Source organism: Cydia fagiglandana, chromosome 12 (assembly GCF_963556715.1).
Source record: "Cydia fagiglandana chromosome 12, ilCydFagi1.1, whole genome shotgun sequence".
NCBI classification, from domain to species: Eukaryota; Metazoa; Arthropoda; class Insecta; order Lepidoptera; family Tortricidae; genus Cydia; species Cydia fagiglandana.
Genome location: NC_085943.1, coordinates 7,613,251 through 7,633,383, shown reverse-complemented (window position 1 = coordinate 7,633,383; position 20,133 = coordinate 7,613,251). Strand labels below are relative to the sequence as shown.

The window sequence follows — 20,133 nt, the reverse complement described above, 5'->3', positions numbered from 1 at the left end:
CCAAAGGAATTCAAAAGATCCCCAACGGGTATCCTTTAGGTTATCATCCCATTTTTCGTCGCTAAAATGGCTTGAGAAGATGATGTTTAGAACTTCTTACTGAAATGAAATAAATGATCCATCTCGAATAATTTTTCTACGTTTTCTTCTGACTTATTCTCATCTTGCGTTCGAAAATCTAACACAATAAGAAGTGTGTCAGCGGATTTTCAGAAAATTCCCTTTGAAATGATAACCATGCTGTTACCTACCATGACTTGAAGTTTTTAAAACAGGTTTTCTTAAATATACAAATATAAAAAAGTGGTAGGCTTCAGTTGACTAAAATGATATTTTCAACAGCTTGGAGACCAGGATAACAGCAAGTGTGAAGGAGCTGGGTGATCTACTGCAAAAGGTTGGCGGCGGCAACGCGCCGGGACAACCACAGCCACCCGTACATCATGAGGCTGATGAAGTGCTAAGGCCGCTCATGGATATATTGGTATACAACATACCTTTTTACCTTTACCTAAATAATACATTTCTAATTCTTATTCAAAGATAATGTTGTTGAACGTATTCCGTCTGATACTTTTGTGTTAATGATTTTGCTGGTAATATAATCCACCAGCCTTCAGCGATCAATATTTCATTTATTTGCATGGGATCTATGACTGTACGCTACGCCTGTTGTTGCGTGAGAGAATAGTGTAGGTACATTGATATTCTATAGGTACTAGTAAAAGAGAGCTGCTGTGTCCAGCTATGAATCACCCATAATCATGACCGCTCTAATAAGAGAGTACACAGTATAACACTTCGTTTATTATTTCAGGATGGTTCATTGACTATGTATGCGGAGTCCTGTGAAAAGACTGTTCTTAAACGACTGCTCAAGGAATTGTGGAAGATAGTAATGAAAATCCTCGAGAAAACCGTAGTGCTTCCGCCTATGACTGATAAGACGGTAAGATTTAATATACGTTTTTAATAATAGGTAACTCAATCCTCATCAGGATGTTAATTATGATTCTCCTTTCGTTCTCCTCACAGTGTAAAAATTAAAAGTAGCTGAGCCGATAAAACACAAAATAGTGCAAAATGGTTCTTAAAAAACTTGCACAGGACATTTTGAGCACATTGTTTGATCACGTGCCACCACTATAAGTATAATTATCAATATTTGTAATGAATTTCGTTTGCGCCATAGATGATGTTGAAGAATTTAACCAACAACGCGAAGAACCTCGCAGCGAACGCCAAGATCGAAGATATGACGCAACTCTTTAAGAGCACTGTTGGCAAGCAAGACGTCAAGCACGCGCTGTCTGGAGTTATGGATATATCTAAAGAGGTATGTTCTGATTTGAATATTAATAGTTGTATATAAAAAATAAGTCGCTAGGGCGCCTCCCTTTAAGGAGCTTATGGTGGAAATATTCGCTGTCCTCGGGTGAAGTCTTGGTAGCTCAGTTGGCAGCGCATGGGCTAGTAATCCAGTGTCGTGAGTTCGAGCCTCGCCCGAGACAGTGAATTTTTCCTCTTTTAATTGATTTGTCAGCTTAATAGCATCGTTTGCGGACCTTTCTGCTTAATACAAAATTAATTTCCTAGTTACATATCTAATATTTAGAGGTCCGAGTGCTCGTCACTGTCCCGGTACATGACATCTTCAAAAACTTCATTAGCAATACGGTGACAGCATATTATCAAATATTGGGCATTAGCATGTCGAGCAATGACATGTTTACTTTAGTTTTTTAGTAAGCTCTTCAGATGGTATTATGAACACCAATTACCATTATTTTGTAAGGGCTATATTGCAAACTGGTAATATAATAATATAATCTTACAGCATTTGTCAGCTGAGAAGAGTTTGTCTCCAAAGCAATGCGCGGTGCTGGACGCCGCTCTGGACACCATAAAGCAATACTTCCACGCCGGCGGGAACGGGTTAAAGAAAACGTTCTTAGAAAAGAGCCCGGAGCTTCAGTCGCTGCGATACGCTCTCAGTCTGTACACGCAAACGACGGATACGCTGATCAGGACGTTTGTCACAAGTCAGCAGAACCAAGGTTAGTTTGAGTTCTTGGCCCATGGGTTGGGTACTCAGAGGATTTTGTTAAATATTCTCTTGCTCTTGATAGTTCTGCAGTTCGCAAGCTTTAAACCGGGGACGAAATCACTTATGATGTAACGTCTGTGGCAGATGATTGCAATCTCAGTAGAAAATGACATTAAATTAAAAAGGTTTTAACGCTGGTTGTACAAACCAATACAGGACTAACAAGCGTTGCCACATCGAGGAAAATAAATCAAGATCAACAAATTAGACGATAAGAGCGCTAGACGATACAGGTGCGTCACCAGCACATCAGTCACAACGTAATATCCCTGTATAGAGTCGAATGAACAAAGATTATGATTATTAAATTAGGATTATTTCTCATTCTTGATAGAGTATGTATGACCTGTCAATTCTTGGTCAAAAATTTCAGATGCAGCAGTGGCTGAAGAAGGAAGCGTCGGAGAAGTGTCGGTGCAGGTTGATATATTCACGCATCCAGGAACTGGGGAGCAGAAAATCACCGTGAAAGGCAAGAAATACACTCAAATATCTAGTTTATAGCTTTTCCATTATAATTTGGGTTTTTTTTAATCGGCTGCAGTACTAAGGTTGCTCATTCGAGCGACAAAATATTACAAAATTTTACTCACATGACAAAATCGTAGGCGTAGTGAGTGAATATAAAAAATCCTTGCATTCAGCGTAACCTTTGACAACATACGTCAAAACACTTATAAATGTCCTTAGCGTGTAACGATAAGCAATAACTCATGACAACTTTATGGCCCCCTAAATGCACTGAAATCGTTCAGAATCGGGCACCGGACTGTGTATCTTTTTTATGCTTAAATCTGATGAGCTAAAACGCTATCCCAAAACTCATGTTATCGAATATCGGTAACCTTTATTTTCTTCGTTATTTATCTGTAGTATTTTTTTTTTTTTGTATCCAGTGGTCGCAGCAAACGATCTGAAGTGGGTGATCCAAAGCGGCATGTTCCGTCCGTTCATCGAAGTGAACCTCATCGGGCCACATCTCGCCGACAAGAAGCGGAAATTCGCCACCAAATCCAAGAGCAACAACTGGAGTCCGAAGTTCAACGAAACCTTCCATTTGTAAGTTTATATCTTTGCCAGCTTTTTTTATTATTAATACACAGTACCTATGACAGTGATGATGATGATGATGATGATGATGATGATGATGATGATGATGAAGATGATGATGGTGATGGTGGTGGTGGTGGTGATTATGATGATGATGTTGTTGATGATGATGATGATGTGGATGATGATGATGATCCTTCTATGACAGTACAGAGCTTATAACTAGACAGGTCCCTGCAAATCTGTATTTACAGTTTGCCTGCAGCTTCTGCGTGAGATGATGATGATGGTTAAAAACTACACTAATTCGTTCCTATAGTTCGTTTTTTTTAGCATTAGAAAGAACTTCGCAGAAGTAAGCTTGTGGTTCCAAATCCGGCACTTTTAGCGGTAATAATTTGAAGTAAATTATATGTATTGACCGTGCTACATTAGATAATTCAATAATTATTAACAATTAAAGAGCCTGATAAAAACTGTACGCTTGCTTCTGTGGAGTTCTTTCTAATGCTAAAAAAAACGAACTATAAGGTCTCGAACTGTCTCAATCCATACCAAATATCTTACCAAATCGGTTCAGCAGTTTAAGCATGAAGAGGTAGCAGACAGACAAACAGAGACAGAGTTAAAGTAACTCTGTTCTTCCCATCTCCACCTTTTTTTGTCTGGATTAAAAGAAAACGACCTGGTATTTAATCCAGTGTAAGATTATTTTTCACTTTACTTCAAATTGCAATTAGGTAACTCAGTGTAATCGGAGCCTTAATTATAGACCGACAAGAAATTGTAGAAATTAAAAAGAGGCAACATCACAGTGTCGTTCTTTCAAATCAATCGAAGAAAATGGGACGACACTACGATGTTGTCACTTTTTAATGTCTACGATTTCTTGTCGGTCTTTAATTTATGTTAATAATGAATTTTGTCATATTTTCAGCATGATAAGCGCCAACGAGCAACTAGCGCTGTTCGAGCTTCACATCTGCGTACGCGACTACTGCTTCGCTCGCGAGGATCGTTTAGTCGGCGTTGCCGTCATGCGGCTTGCCGACAACATCGACCAGGTAACACCGCATGACTGGTTTTTAGTTGTTTGTTCTAAAGCGAAGAGAATTTAGACTAGAGTAATATTGTCAAAGTAAATAATGTACCTAATAGTCAGTACATTTACTGCCATTTTTCGACACAAATGATTAAAAATTCCTCTATTTCAAACTCTCAGAGTCAGTTGCACCAAGCCGACTGTCACCGTTAAAGCTTTCGCTAGGTACATTTTATTGTATGGGAAGTTTTATAGATCTCTGCTGCGTGACGTTGATCAGTCTTTTAACTGTGGTTGCTGCAACTGGACCTAAAGCTTTCCTCCTGTACCTATAAGATAATCGAGACGCACTTACAGTGGAGCAATTTTTATATGGCCGTAAAGTCTGTTTACCTAAATAACTTTAAAGGACGTTTTATTTTACACAAGCGGTCCCGTCATTCCAATAAACGTTTATCCATATTTTCCTACCCTGCTACGAAGTTACAAATAAAATTACATGTTTCGATTTATAAATTTCAGAACTCATGTGCTGCTTGGCTCCCACTCGGCACGCGTGTTAAAATGGACGAGACGGGCTGGACGATCCTCAGGATCCTCTCGCAGCGGCACAGCGACGAGGTCGCCAAGGAGTTCGTCAAGCTCAAGTCGGAGATGCGGTCGGAGGCTCCGGCCGGCGCCGGGCCCCCGGGCCAGGGGCCCTCGTGAAACCCGTAAGGGCCACTCGCGAGCCACAGTTCTTCTAGCGACGTCCGAACGGACGCCACCGAGAATCGCCGATCTCACCGATCGCAGTAATACTCGCTCCACGGTCCTCGTGTCTAAACACTCCGATGTGTTGCTACCGCTCGAGTTGTGAGACCTGGGGTCACGGAGATTCCGCCGGAGAAGCAGACATGACGCTAGGCGCTGCGGCGGTTTCCGGTCAGTGCTCCTTTTGTTTAGTGCGGCCTCGTGGCGTATTTTGTAAATATTATAACAGTATTAAGTTACGCGACAAGTAGAAATATTTTGCACAAATTCCTAAAAGTTAGCGAAAAAGACTGACCGTAGGCGGCCGCGGTCGCCGCGACGTCCACGCGCTCTAGGTATTCAGCAAATAAATCTACACTTTGCACTTTCTTAGGCACACACTACTTATTTTATCGTGTCGTGATATTACTTTAAATATTCCATACGAACGGATTTGATAGGTTAAAGTTACTTACTTAATATAATTGACTTTAATTTTAATTTTTTGCACATTTTGCTGGGTGACTAAAGGGGTGGACGATTCACAATTTATGTAATAATACTTATATGGACCAAACTGTCACAAATACGGATACATTTATCCTAATCCATTAACGTTAAATCAACATTATTTATCTAATTAATCATCTACTCGTTATACGTGTACAGTAAAATAATATATGGCCTTATGTAAATTATTTCCTCGTTTGTTTGAGAATACTTTGCTTGTGTCAAGTTAAAAGGTACTAAGTGTTAACGATGTACTGGATGTCGAGAAACGGTGAAATATGCGTATTTCCTGTATAATAATATCATGATAATCTGTATGGTGTGTAGAATCGCGGGAGCGTCGCGAAGCATGATTGTATAGGAGATGAGTGTTTCAAAAATGGTATGAATATGATTAAGGTTTATTATTTCTACCAAAGTATTGTAATGTTTTATAAATATTCTGTTCGCGTCCCGTTATGAGTGATCTTTGTTGTCTTTCGTGGTCCATGTCGTTGCATATACTGATATATGTAAATACCAACTTAAATATAACATACTATCACATATTTGCTCTTACTTTTAATATGCTTGGCGTGTCTAATGTGTAATTTGAAATCTCCTATAACATTATGTATAAATTATTAAAAATTGTGATATTGTTATAAAATGATACATCTCATGGATATTTTATGTAAACCTGTTTTAGCTGATAAATCCAATATTGAAATGTTGGTTGTTAATGTTATATTTCTTTTATATACATACCTCATTTATTGATAGGGCACTGATAAGGATAACATTATTTTCTACAACTTTTTCTAATTATGAGTCAGGTACTCATTTTTGACAAATATCAACATTCCATTTTAAATTTACTCACAAGTCACTAGCATTTAAAACGATCAGTGCTCAAAAAATAATTTGTTAAGGCTATAATTATTATGGCAAATATCACTAACGAATCGTTGATTTAACAAGATAATATTATAATTATGACAATTAAATATTTATCACAGTCCAATCGATACACAGCGTTTGAACATCACGTAAATAATAATTAGTGTGTGTATATTTTCAATACCACTAAGACTTCTATTTCATAAACTTAAATTAAATTAATTTCTTATATGATGATATTTAATACAAATACCAAATTCATACATTTACGATTATGACAAAAATGTTGTCTTTTTAATCCTTTTCTAAGTATCTAAATTATCTTTTGAAAAGTACTAAATTCATGGTCAGCATGTAACATTACACTTACTTTACGACATATTTATTAATACTCTGCCTACTCGTACTTACATTGAACTTGAACTTGTTGCTCTTCTATCAGTTGTATCTCTTATGGAACTAATTATTTTGTTTAGAAAAAATATTAAATAACAATTATAGACCAACCGCTAAACTGAGTCCTCGCCTGCGCGGTACGGGGGCGACGGGGTAAGACGACTAAGGGGACTGAGGAAGGTGCGGGCGGGGTACGCCTGCCGCCCGCACCTTCCGCGCAGGCGGGGACTCGTTTAAGCGGTCGGTCTATAATGTTTCCTAGTTGTACGTACTTTACGGGCTTCCTTTCTACACAGATTTGCTATAGAACTGTAGAATTTGACGTTAGATACCGTTCAATTCACAAAACATGTTTAAAAACTCTCCAAGTCACAAAAGGTAACTTTATGTAGTTTAAAGAAAAAAAAAATAACTACTTAGTCAAATCATAACGTATAAATAATATTGTCCAAGACGTTTTAGTAATCGATGTAAAATTTGTTTGGACAACATTATTTATCACCTTTTAAACTTAAATAGTTGTTTCTACCTTCCTCTCCTGCAAAATTACGAAGGCAGTAACTTACCTATACTAAATTAATAAGTGTTAAAAAAATAATATAAAATTCAAAATCAGACTGAGCATAATCGAGTTTCATATAAACATGTTTTGGATTTTGGATTTCAATGTTTTGTATACGACATGTTATCGGGTGTGTCTTAGTGTACCTAACAGTGTTACTCAATGTTAGTTGTATATGTTATAATAAATGTGAATGTGTGTGTAGGAGAGATGTAACCGGAGTTTGTAATGCCGAATGTTTAAAAAAGTCGAAGTTTGTAGTCTTGGTTTTGAACAAATGATTAAATTATTTCAATTTTGCGAGAAAAAGATACATAGTGCACATTGGTGTACGTTAGTGCAATGGATTTGATGTTGGCAAGGAGAGTTGTTTAATGTCCGCAATAGATGAAAGTATATGACTGTGGTCCGTTTATTAAAGTTATTGTGATGTTACGATTACTTGTAAGAATATGAAGTCTAGGTGGCTTTGAAAATGTATACGATGTGTAGAGAGGCACATCACTACCACCATGGAACTTAGATTTTCTAAATATTAGGATTTATCATGGATTACATATCTATAGATAGAAAATGTGGTTTGTCTAGTCCAAATCTCAATAAATAATAATATATATTTACTCGTCTTAAAAATATAATAATAAACTTTTGTTAATGAATTTGTATTTCCGAGTCGACTGAGTCTGTGTTTCTATTTGTATAGCGCTATAGCGAAATATTGTCAAATTGAAAATTAATCGTTCTGTTTAGAGTTCAAGCAATCTATTCAAGGTAATAATGTTCTTAAATACATAAGTCAGTGTCAAAATTAAAAGTTTAAAATAAATAGTTAAATTTCTTGTCCGTCGCAAACGTTGTTAAATACCGAATAGTAAAGGTAGATACATTTAAAATTTCTAAACATTTCAAACTGTCACGTTAATGCGTTGAATAGAGTGTTGCAGTTTTTCAAAAATCATGACGAAAAGGATCGCTTGCCATTTAACGCCAGGTTCATTTTGTCTCGTTTCCGAACATTCCCATTGTCAAGTCATTCATTTGTAAATAATCGACTCTTCTCTCGTCCTCTCGGGGGCAACATTACAATACAGAGCGTGTGATAATACATCATTTACAAAGTAACAGTATTAATGTATCGTTTACCGTGTACCAACAATCATTCTATATTTAGTTTCATCGCAACAACGGCTTTCGGATTCGCGGTTCGAGCTAGAAATAAAAGAAAAGCGCACAGTCTCCATTAACCTCATCAAATTAAAATTGTAATTGACACATAACCTTTACCATTTGACAATACTTGGTAAATATTATTTTTAAGTGTAAAATGTGATCGTCACATGCATTGGCATCATTGTAAGTCTGTTACGCTCCAATTTTAGTATTAAAATCACTAAACATTGCATATATCTTTGTATAAATGCATATATGTAAATGTTACATGTTTAAAACACATTATTGAATTTAGAATTTTTATGAAAAAATAAATAAATATCCGTATTTCAAATATATCTTGTTTCGTTTCATTTGAGTTAATTTTGACTAAAACCTGCCTTATTATCAAAGGCTCTTCCTACTTCCCTTTCTTCCTATTTATCCATTTAGTTCGTTTTTCATTATTTAGGTAAGGTAGACGTCCGAGTGACTGTCACTGTCCCAGTACCTATAACTTATATCACCTTTTAACTTACGTAATTGGAACATGAAGAGGTGGTCATCTATTGGGCAATAGCATGTTAAGCACTGGGACGTTTATCTTATGGCTACAAATATAATGACCACCAAAAAATACTTTGGTACCCTAAATAAAAAAATCATGCTTACCAAAAAAAATTACTGAACACCAAAAAAATAAGGCCTAAAATTACAAATGTACCACCATTTTAATTACGACTGCACTTCAAATTGTATTCGAATACCAAATATATTGAATGATTACCAAAAATCATTAATGATCACCAAATCTTGAAGACCAAATAAATGCGATATTTTCACCTAAATAAACCACTATGATACCAAAAAATTTATACATATTACCAAATAAAGTAAAATGATGCCAAAATTACTAGCCCCTCCTGCTCAACCCCCGTACCCCGCACCGCATAACTTAGGTAGGCATACTGAAATGCTACTAGAAAAGTATGTTAGGTTAGGTTTGTACTGCTATCAGTTAAGTGGGCTAGGTTAACACTGCGACCCTTACAGAAACGAATTGCTACTAGAAAACTGGGTTAGGTTAGGTTTGAACTGCGACCCTTACAGAAAAGAAATGCTACTAGAAAAGTGGGTTAGGTTAGGTTTGAACTGCGACCCTTACAGAAACGAAATGCTACTAGAAAAGTGGGTTAGGTTAGGTTTGAACTGTGACCCTTACAGAAACGAAATGCTACTAGAAAAGTGGGTTAGGTTAGGTTTGAACTCCGACCCACACAGAAACGAAATTCTACTAGAAAAGTGGGTTAGGTTAGGTTTGAACTGCGACCCTTCCAGATAAGAAATGCTACTAGAAAAGTGGGTTAGGTTAGGTTTGAACTGCGAACCTTACAGAAACGAAATGTTACTAGAAAAGTGGGTTAGGTTAGGTTTGAATTGCGAACCTTACAGAAACGAAATGTTACTAGAAAAGTGGGTTAGGTTAGGTTTGAACTGCAACCCATACAGAAACGAAATGCTACTAGAAAATTTTGCTTTGCTTTAATAGGATAGCAAGATTTAAAAATTTGGTTATAATTTTACATTAAAATGGAGTTCTAATTTTGGTGGTCATTTACTATTTTTGGGTTTACAATGATTATTTTGGTGTCTTCTTCTTCCGCGCGTTATCCCGGCATTTCGCCACGGCTCATGAGAACCTGGGGTCCGCTTGACAACTAATCCCATGATTTGACGTAGGCACTAGTTTTTACGAAAGCGACTGCCATCTGACCTTCCAACCCAGAGGGTAAACTAGGCCTTATTGGGATTAGTCCGGTTTCCTCACGATGTTTTCCTTCACCGAAAAGCGACTGGTAAATATCAAATGATATTTCGTACATAAGTTCCGAAAAACTCATTGGTACGAGCCGGGGTTTGAACCCGCGACCTCCCGATTGCAAGTCGCACGCTCTCACCGCTAGGCCACCAGCGCTTCATGATTATTTTGGTGTCATTTTATTTAATGGGATAGCACGATGTAAAAATTTGGTTATCAATTGACATTAAATTGGGGTTTGAAATTTGGTAATTATTTACAATTTTTGGGTTACTAATGATTAATTTGGTGTCATTTCCTTTAATAGGATAGTAAAATGTATTAAAATTGGTAATCATTTCACATTAAAATGGTGTTATAATTTTGGTGATCATTCATTATTTTAGGGTGGTAAAGTAGATTTTTTTGGTATTAAATTTTATTAAATCTGGTGATCAGTTAAATAGCAGCCTTATCTTATTAGCTATCGATTCAGCTCGCATCCACATTTTAGTAAAAGCATCTACTATAAATGTAGGTACCTACATATTTTACGCCTTCTATTTTAGGCTTTTGCTGCCGCGTTCCAGGGCGCCGCGCCGAGGTATGTACCGCCATTAATAATTATAGTAAATTTCCATATCTATATATATAAATGCAAGGGGGAGGCCTATGTTCAGCAGTGGACGTCTTATGGCTGAGATGATGATGATGATGATGAAATGCAAGTGTCCTGACTGACTGATTTATCAACGCAGAGCCGAAACTACAAAAGATAGAAATTTGAAATTTGCACACCAGATTACATTTATAAAGTGTACAAGTAGGGAATGCAATACCGGGATACCAGGATCCCGAAATACCGGGATCCCGCATGCAATTTGCGGGATTAATCCCGCTCGTAAATTAAGCGGGATCCCGCGGGATTTGCGGGATCGAAGAGCGACGTGGTTCTTACGTGTTACTACAAGGAACACAGGCTCGGGCACGTGCCTACTGGCGAAAATTCTTCACGGAGCCTAAATGCATCTATGGAGGAAAGGGGTAATGACACGGAAGAGCATTTTGCCCGAATTTGTCTATTTATTTCATCACACTTTCTCGTAAAAGTGACGCGACGCGGTCCGTCCGATCCTAAATTTGTACCCAGGGAATTTTGTTATGTAGGTACGTCCGAAATTAGGCAGATTTTTTATTGTTTTCCCTCTTTTTTCCTCACAGGTGTGATGAAAAACATTGTGTGTGCCACGAGTGGTACAGGACTTACGAAATCGCGTTAATTAAGCCTTTACACACGTTCTTAAATTCTTGATTACTGTCATTATACCGTATTCTTTTAATACAAAATGTACTATTTCTAATTTTAGTTTACCCTTTGTTTTCAACCTTCAAATTTAGTACTAATTCGTAAAATTGTATACTAACTTGCGGGATCCCGCAAATACCGGGATCCCGCGGGACTTAAAATGGCAATCCCGCGGAATACCGGGATTGAGTTCCTCATGCGGGATTGCATTCCCTATGTACAAGAGATAAGAAGCGATTTTGAGAAATTCAACCCCTAAGGGGGTTAAAAAGGGGATGAAAGTTCGTCTTGGGGTGCAAATTTAATTTTAAGCTAGGAACTTGAAACTTTGCAAAAACGTATTGAATTTAAATACAAGAAAACTAATTTCAGCGTTTTTGAAAATTCATACCCGTGGTGAAAAAGGGGTTGAAAGTTTGTATGGATATGACAAATTTTTGCTTAACTTCGGTCAAAAATCACGTTTGTTGTATGGGAGCCCCACTTAAATCTTTATTTTATTCTGTTTTTAGTATTTGTTGCTATAGCGGCAACAGAAATACATCATCTGTGAAAATTTCAACTGTCTAGCTATCACGGTTTGTGAGATACTGCCTGGTGACAGACGGACGAACGGACGGACGGACAGCAGAGTCTTAGTAATAGGGTCCCGTTTTACCCTTTGGGTACGGAACCCTAAAAACGGTCACCCATCCAAGTACTGACCCCGCCCGACGTTGCTTAACTTCAGTCAAAAATCACGTTTGTTGTAGGTATAGGAGCCCCACTTAAATCTTTATTTTATTCTGTTTTTAGTATTTGTTGTTATAGCGGCAACAGAAATACATCATCTATGAAAATTTCAACTGTCTCGCTATCACGGTTCGTGAGATACAGCCTGGTGACGGACGGACGGACGGACGGCGGACGGACGGACGGACGGACAGCAGAGTCTTAGTAATAGGGTCCCTAACTGCTTGCACTGTGAAATTGCAAGCAGTTATTTGCATGTCCCAAAATGTATGAAGCCATGCAGCGCCATCTAGCTCAGCTCGTCAGAAACTTTTCCACGATAGATGTCGCTATGCTCCCGAGTTCTCTTCAAATGAGAGTTACAGAGCGAGTCAACCAAACACAGCGTCAAAAGCACACTGCAAAAGTCGTTTAACCAACGCGCGCGCTAGGTGGTGCTGTCATAGCATTATTCGTCATCGTCGTGCTAGGTGCTAGGATTAGGTACTTGTCATATTTTATATTTTCCCCCAACTTGTAGAGATGTATTTTCACGGAAACTTACCTGAAGACCAAGGTATCTTACACAAGTTTCTTGGGGTAGATATCCTCCTCTCATGTAAATATTATTTACATGTACTGATTTACTCGCATTTGGCTTCATTCTCCACTTTTCAAGTCGTTTTTTTATCTTGCATAAATGAGTTCGTAATTTTTATCTTCGGGTTTACGGGACTTGCAATACAGGCTGTATCATCTGCATCAGCGTGCGGTTCCCATACAACTTGCAGTCTGGTTGCAATCCGTCTCTACCGGCCCTAAGAGTCAAAGTATATAAATAGTGAAAGACAAACCAATCCAACCCTACTTACTAATTAAGGCACATGTACCCAATGTCTAGTAGTAAGTTTTACATTTTACATTACACTTTATAATCAATCATTTACTTATATTATGTTTTTATGAAACAAATACCTAATATTTATTTAGTTATTTCTACGAATACCGAGAGGCCATAGTTTTAATTTGGCATATTTTGTTAGATTTAAAGACAAATTTACTAAGTTACCTAAACCTAGTTACTGTTTGGCAAAGTGAGAAGTTTTTCAGATAATGTCCACATTAAGTACGAGTGGCAGAAACTTTTTAATATCAGAAACTTGCTGAGAGCACTTACAATTTACTCTAACCTAATTCTACCCAACCTTTAGATACTTACCTACCTCCAAACAGTTAAGTACGAAGTCTCCTGTGTAAAAAGAAATAGTTCGCAAAACGAACAAACAAGAAACACAAAAAGTTTCATTCAACTTTTGACTAATCTACAAAAATTTCGTAAAAACAAGAAAAGTTCCGAATAAATGTGTCAACTTCCCATCAACTCCGAGCCGCCGCCGATTGTGATACTATTTAGGGATCTGCAAACAAACAGATCGGAACGCAGACGCTTGGCAGTATGTGCTTTCGTAGCTGTGACGTCACATTACAGGAGTATTTAAAACACGTCACCCATTCATGAACTTCTAGTCTGAAAGAACATTTCATTACCAACGGCCGTCGCGTACGCACGTCGCACGTTTGAATTTTCGCGCGCTATTTATATCGCGTTTTTCAAGAACAAAGGGCATATAATAGTACCGGTAGTGTGCGCTGTGAAGATGAGCGGAAATTTTCTGACTATCCCTGGAGATGAGCCGATGCAAAGGCGGTCACGGGTAAGGCTTCCCTGCTGTTGTTGCATGAATGAAAGCCATTTAATTGAGGGTGAAGGCGATTTCGAAGGCTGCTATTGCAATGGCATACATTTATGTTACATATTATTATATTATCAGCTATTATATCATTGAAATTTAGAGTAGTACCTACAGTACGATTAACCCCACGCCGCGTCTGTCTGTTTGTGTGTTTCTTCCCGATAAACTCAAAAACTACTGAACGGATTTTCATGCGGTGTTCACTTATCAATAGAGTGATTCTTGAGGAAGGTTCAGGCGTATAATTTTTTAATCCGTGCGAAGCCGGAGCGCGTCGTTAGTATTTTCATAATTACATAAACTATGATGATTGTCCGTCTTTTTAGATTAATTCATTTGCGTGCTAAGTATTTAAAACATTAGGGAAACTACGCACGTAAAAATGCAATTTGTATGTCTTTAACGCGGCCGACCTATTATAATTTGGCTCCAAGGCGTTTTATTCACCAGCATTTGACCAAACCAAACTTCCTGTGTTATTTATTATTTGCGAGCGTCGAGATATAATTAGAATAGTAATGTTTCTCTTTTCAACCACGTCACCCACATGCATGAAAGCGGACCTTGTGTGTTATCACTATTACAGTTGATGTTTTAATCGTAAAATTCTTCATATTTTGCAATTACTGTCAATTTTATCTGTGTTTTGACTGTAAAATATTACTACTATGTTTTCATCTTGCTTTTATACGAGTGACACTTGTCCAGTCAGCGTCATATAGTAGGTAGCAAAGAATATAATACTTGGTAGGTAGCATCCAAAGTATTCAAATAGTTCGGTCTAGGTACATACTATGTTTTCATCTTGCTTTATATGAGTGACACTTGTCTATCCAGGGCAATGCACATTTTTTTATTTTACAAACAATTACTTCACATTCCTTAAATCACTACACCTTATAAAACAAAGTCCCCCGCCGCGTCTGTCTGTTTCTGTGTTTGTATGTTCGCGATAAGCTCAAAAACTACTGAACGAATTTTCATGCGGTTTTCACCTATCATTAAAGTGATTCTTGAGGAAGGGGTAGGTGTATAATTTGTTAACCCGCGCGAAGCCAGGGTGGGACGCTAGTATAATATGTATATGTGAAACTGCTCTCAAAAAATGCTTTCCATTAAATCGTGGTGAACAAAAATAGAATAGATGAACAAACGGATACACAGTTTATCTTGTTTACATAATAGGATCGCATTAAGATTAAAATAAAGTGTTGCATGTGTCTGTCTAGGCTATATATCTGCAACACCGTGTAATGACGATAATATATCGTTCAGGCCGAACGCAATATATCACAGCTGTGAACTCTCTTCATTCCGATTGAATTAAATGCAGACGCACGCGCACGTTGGTTTTATATTTATTTATTTATGGCGACTAATTTAATAATCAATATGAGAAGAATGACTTCAGACACAAATAATTAGATATATTTTTTGTACGTATTTCAGTTCTGCAAATTATTAAGAAATAATAACAAAAAAAAATTTTTACAATAAAATCTTAATTTAATGATTGATATGAATGAAACCACTACAAATATCTAAAGTAAAATGACGTGGCTTGATTATTGATAAGTTATAATATGTAGACCGCTATTTAATGGAAAATCAGCTGTTTTTGATGCTAGCAACAGTGTCGCGAAGTGGGCCCTTTTGGGGTGTGTAGTGGGAGAAATATCCCATGTATTTAACGACGGCCCGATTCGAACTTTAAGATAGGTACGTCAATTTATAGATCTAGAAACGATATGGATTACATATGTCAGCATCAAATGTGACGTTTCTTCAAAGGAAAAGTCACTTTTGCCACTGACGCATCTAATCCATATCGTTTCTATTCTAGATCTGTTAGTATGTCGACGTACCTTAAAATTCGAATCGGGCTGCGAATCTCAAAGTTAATGCACTCTTCACAGTATATGTAGGTACCTACCTATTCGATTACTACTACTACTACCGTACGAATGTGTCTATCCTACGCGAAGTGGGAATCATCCTGAGACTATCGACAATCTGTCTACGCAGAATCTTTGACTTCTTCGGTCACATAGCCAGAAGACACGACACTCTGGAGAAAATGCTGGTGACAGGAAAAAAAGAGGGATATCTAAGAGGAAGAAGTCCTATGCGATGGACTGATAAAATCAGTGACAACTCCGGCAGAAAGTTCACGAGGCCATTCCCACTGCCGAAGACCAAAACACGTGGAAAGCAATCGTTCGAAAAGTAATTTATAGAGGTCACGACCCTCAGCTATGAGGAATACGACTCAAGGAGGAGGCTCTATTCGATTACATCCATCCAGAAGTGTAAGCTATTGGATATGTAGGTACCTTCTCGTATTTGGTTGGTTATAGATTTTGTTATTGGAAATAGGTAATTATCAGACAATATCGTAAATTTTATAGCATTTTCGGTGCAGCGGATTGGTGTTAACGGAATTGGTATAAATAATTTCAATCCTTATGATTAATAAGCGTTAATTACGTTAATATTAACCTTAATTTACCATTTCAGTTGGAATTATCTATACCCATTCCGTTAACACCACTACGCTGCACCAACGATGTCTGGTATTTATGACAGTTACATAGCTTCCGTGTGACCTAAAAAAGTTGAAATGTAAATACGCCAAACCAAATAAAAAACGTAATAAAATTTAAATTGCGTTAAAATAAACACAGTCGCCGCGGGGCCGGCTAAAAGATTTGAGTGGTACACAGTCAGATTTTTTGTATCGCAATAAAACCTTTATCCGTACGTAGGATTTTCGCGAGTCAATTTTATGTCACGAGATTAGCATTCGATTTATTTGTTGTTAAGGTTCCATTCCCGAAGAGTGTTCAACGGAAACCTATAAAGGGGACCTTTTTATATAGGACTATCTTTTTTTAGATAGGACTATCTATACAGAATTAGGCCAAGAAATGTCTGCAACGATTTTGCCCACTTGACATAGCCCACGCAGTGCAAGTATTATTTTATACGTCGTAATTTCATAGAAGTTTGACGTTTAAAATGACACTTGCACTGCGTGGGTTATCAAAATCGCTGCAGACTTTTCTTGGTGTAACTCTAGTCTAGTAGTTAGGGTTCCATAAGTACAACAAAGTTCGTGTGCCTGTCTAGAGTGTGTGCGGAAAGAGAAGAGTCGTGGACTATATGGGAACCAATACATTCTACGACTCTTCTCTTTCCGCACAGACTGATATCCTTTTAATTTTGTAAATTTGAAACATCTATAGTATATGCTCGATAATAGACGAACACATACCGTATTTCAAATATTCATCGTGTATACATAAATTTAAGATAAACGCCATTATTACGCCGTTATGCGTACGTACGTACGTACTCAAATATAATATAAACATTGCAGAGGAGATTTCATTGATTCAATAAAATCAAATACGATGTAGCTACGATGCTATGGGCCCGATTCGGATTTTGAAATAGACATCTATTAGATATCTTTTAGACATCATCAAGATACGATAACGATAATGGTTAAGATCTAACCTGTCTGACATTTGCGCGATTCTAGAGATACCTACTCTTGAACGATTTCCTCAGGATATGACTTACACGCGTATTCGGGAAACGAGATAATCACAAGATCTAGAGACGATATAGAGATCAACTAGATTTACAATAGATATCGACTAGATGTGACTTGGATATCTAAGTCATAACTTGTCGAAATCGTTCAAGAGGACCTCCAGAATCGCGGAAACGTCAAATTTGACATATCTAACTTACAAATGATATCGATATCGTATCTTATTCATCTCTAAATGATCTCTAGTGTTAAAGTTAGAATAGGGCCGTTAGAGATCCAATTCACATTTAATAGATATCTTACGCTATCTAACGTAAAAGCGACATTGGTTGTCCGAATTGCGCTGCAAAAGAGAACTACTTAGTTGATATCTAAACTATAACGTATCTAGACTGGATCTAGTACGTGTCGTCTCTTGTGAATATCTTGAAGTTGGAATACGGCAGTATGACGATGGTATCTGGTTGCGAACTCAATATTCATGAAATGTGGGTCACACTTATAAGTGCTTCGAGAAACTATCTGATACTTAATAATTGTTGACCTTTTACATAGCATTTATTTTGCTATGGGTATGTTAAGTATGTACATATACATTGTACCTTGTAAATACACCATAAAACAGGCATATACAGTCTAATTACTACTATTACTACAGTCTTTTCTATTCTAATACTTTCAGTAAACTCAGAAGTCATCTATTTTATCTAGTATTTTATGTGAGCACCTTATGAATTACTAACTTTTAGGTAAATAGACAAAAAACAAGAAACATTGTGGAGTATTATTGGTACAAATAAAAACCAATTTCTGCGAACAATCAACAAACAAAATGTTAACCTGAATAAAACTTCAACCTGAATGAAACGTTTGAAACCTCTTTTTATTTTAGGATTGGTTTTAGGATTCCGAAGTTGTCTAGTATTGTTCAATTAAAAACATTAGCAAATGTTTCAAAAGTGGTTTTAAAATTTTACCCCCTTATTCATAAAACTGTACGAGCCTAATTTAGTTAAATTATGTTTTATCCCTTTCTTACAAATACATAAGTCAAAATGACAGATAAAAACAAACGATTCATAGTTAATTCAGGCTAGTACCGCGTTTATGAATAACGCCATAAGTAAAACTATTTATTTGACCGTAGGTTCATAAAACATGGCCGGTTTTTTAACCGACTTCAAAAAAAGGAGGAGGTTATCAATTCGAACGTTTTTTTTTGTATGTATGTTACCTCATCACTCCGTCATTGGTAAACCGATTTAGATTTTTTTTAAATAGGTACCTTCCAATATAGTTCCAAATTGGTACCGTTTTTATCAAATCCCAGTTCTGATAATGGGATCCATGAGGAATCCAGGGAACTCCTCGAATCTTATAGGCATACATACAGCGTTTTTTTTTTGTTTTCATCAATAAAGATAGTATCTACCTAGATATTAGTTCAGAAAAGTGACAATTAATGAAATGGAACTGCTAATGATCAAAACGGGACTCTGAACGATTCATAGTTCACCTTGGCGATTTTTCCGCTTGGTTAAGTTTACTAAGCCAGTAAGATTTATACAGAACATTTTTATCAAGATTTAGTGTGATGACGGATTCCATGAGGGATTGAAGGAACTCCTCAAATCTTATGAGCATACAATATATGTATTTTCATCAACAAACTAAGCATTTTCAATTAAAAAGCGTCATTTGATAAAATGGAGCTGAAGTCGGTTTTTTTTATATTAATTATTATATATATTATTTATATAGTTTTTATATAAATATAAATTGGTAAATACCATCATATAAGGTCCGGCTATTACAAGTGCTCTTTATATTGTATCCACGTGGTATCCACAGTCTATAGGTATATTGAAACCCTTCAGATTTCATCGTATTGATATTGTTTTCCTCACGCTTTCATTTTATTTTCGTAACAAAAACGCCTGATAAACCTTAGTAAAATAAAGCTGTTTCTTAAAGCAATTTACAGGGACTATTTAGGAAAGCCTTAATTCAGAATGAGAAAATTGCAGGTTCTTTAAGGAATTACTTAAAGAACCTTCAATTCCAAATCTTTCATCCAATAATGGAATTAAATTTCTGGAATAACGCTTCCATTTGTGAACTGAAATGTAAACAATGCGGTGTCGAGTTTATTGTCTTTGGGAAACAAATTATTGATAGAAATAATTAAGAACCCAACGTGCACACGAGCGCCACAGCTAAATAATCGTGATTATTTATTTAATTTTAACGAAATAAATTAAAAAAGGGGGCCGCTACGTACTGTATTGTGTATTTAAGTACCGTTTGAATACTTCAAACTAGTTTTTATGTTGCTGGTTTCGTAGATCTAGGAACTCAAAACAAAAACGGCCGTTTTAACTTTAGACGCATTATGTATATCTAATATCTATATTCAAAAAGTAATACATTCATTTTATAGCAATTTTTACTGACAATGATAATTATTAATCACTTAATTTTATGGAAATTACCTAATCCTTTTTATTAAATATACATTATAAGGCAGGTAAAAGTAACATGTTAAAATATATTTTTTATATTTAAATTAGGTTATACA

General features: G+C 36.6%; 2 protein-coding genes across 9 annotated transcripts in view; both read left to right on the top strand.

Moving 5' to 3' along the window:
- LOC134669526 (protein unc-13 homolog B) overlaps nucleotides 1-8,801 on the top strand; it is a 402,107-nt gene extending 393,306 nt beyond the window's left edge. For all 8 annotated transcript variants that reach the window (XM_063527129.1, XM_063527123.1, XM_063527128.1 and 5 more), the window contains 8 exons: nucleotides 343-484; nucleotides 818-949; nucleotides 1,193-1,336; nucleotides 1,838-2,057; nucleotides 2,481-2,579; nucleotides 3,004-3,166; nucleotides 4,095-4,221; nucleotides 4,722-8,801. In XM_063527129.1, the coding sequence (XP_063383199.1) occupies nucleotides 343-484; nucleotides 818-949; nucleotides 1,193-1,336; nucleotides 1,838-2,057; nucleotides 2,481-2,579; nucleotides 3,004-3,166; nucleotides 4,095-4,221; nucleotides 4,722-4,907 (1,213 nt within the window). In that variant the 3' untranslated portion in view covers nucleotides 4,908-8,801. The remainder of the gene's footprint in view (nucleotides 1-342; nucleotides 485-817; nucleotides 950-1,192; nucleotides 1,337-1,837; nucleotides 2,058-2,480; nucleotides 2,580-3,003; nucleotides 3,167-4,094; nucleotides 4,222-4,721) is intronic.
- Nucleotides 8,802-13,755: 4,954 nt separating this feature from the next.
- LOC134669225 (actin-binding Rho-activating protein-like) overlaps nucleotides 13,756-20,133 on the top strand; it is a 37,042-nt gene continuing 30,664 nt past the window's right edge. The window contains exon 1 of the mRNA XM_063526739.1: nucleotides 13,756-13,957. Within this exon, the coding sequence (XP_063382809.1) occupies nucleotides 13,901-13,957 (57 nt within the window). The 5' untranslated portion in view covers nucleotides 13,756-13,900. The remainder of the gene's footprint in view (nucleotides 13,958-20,133) is intronic.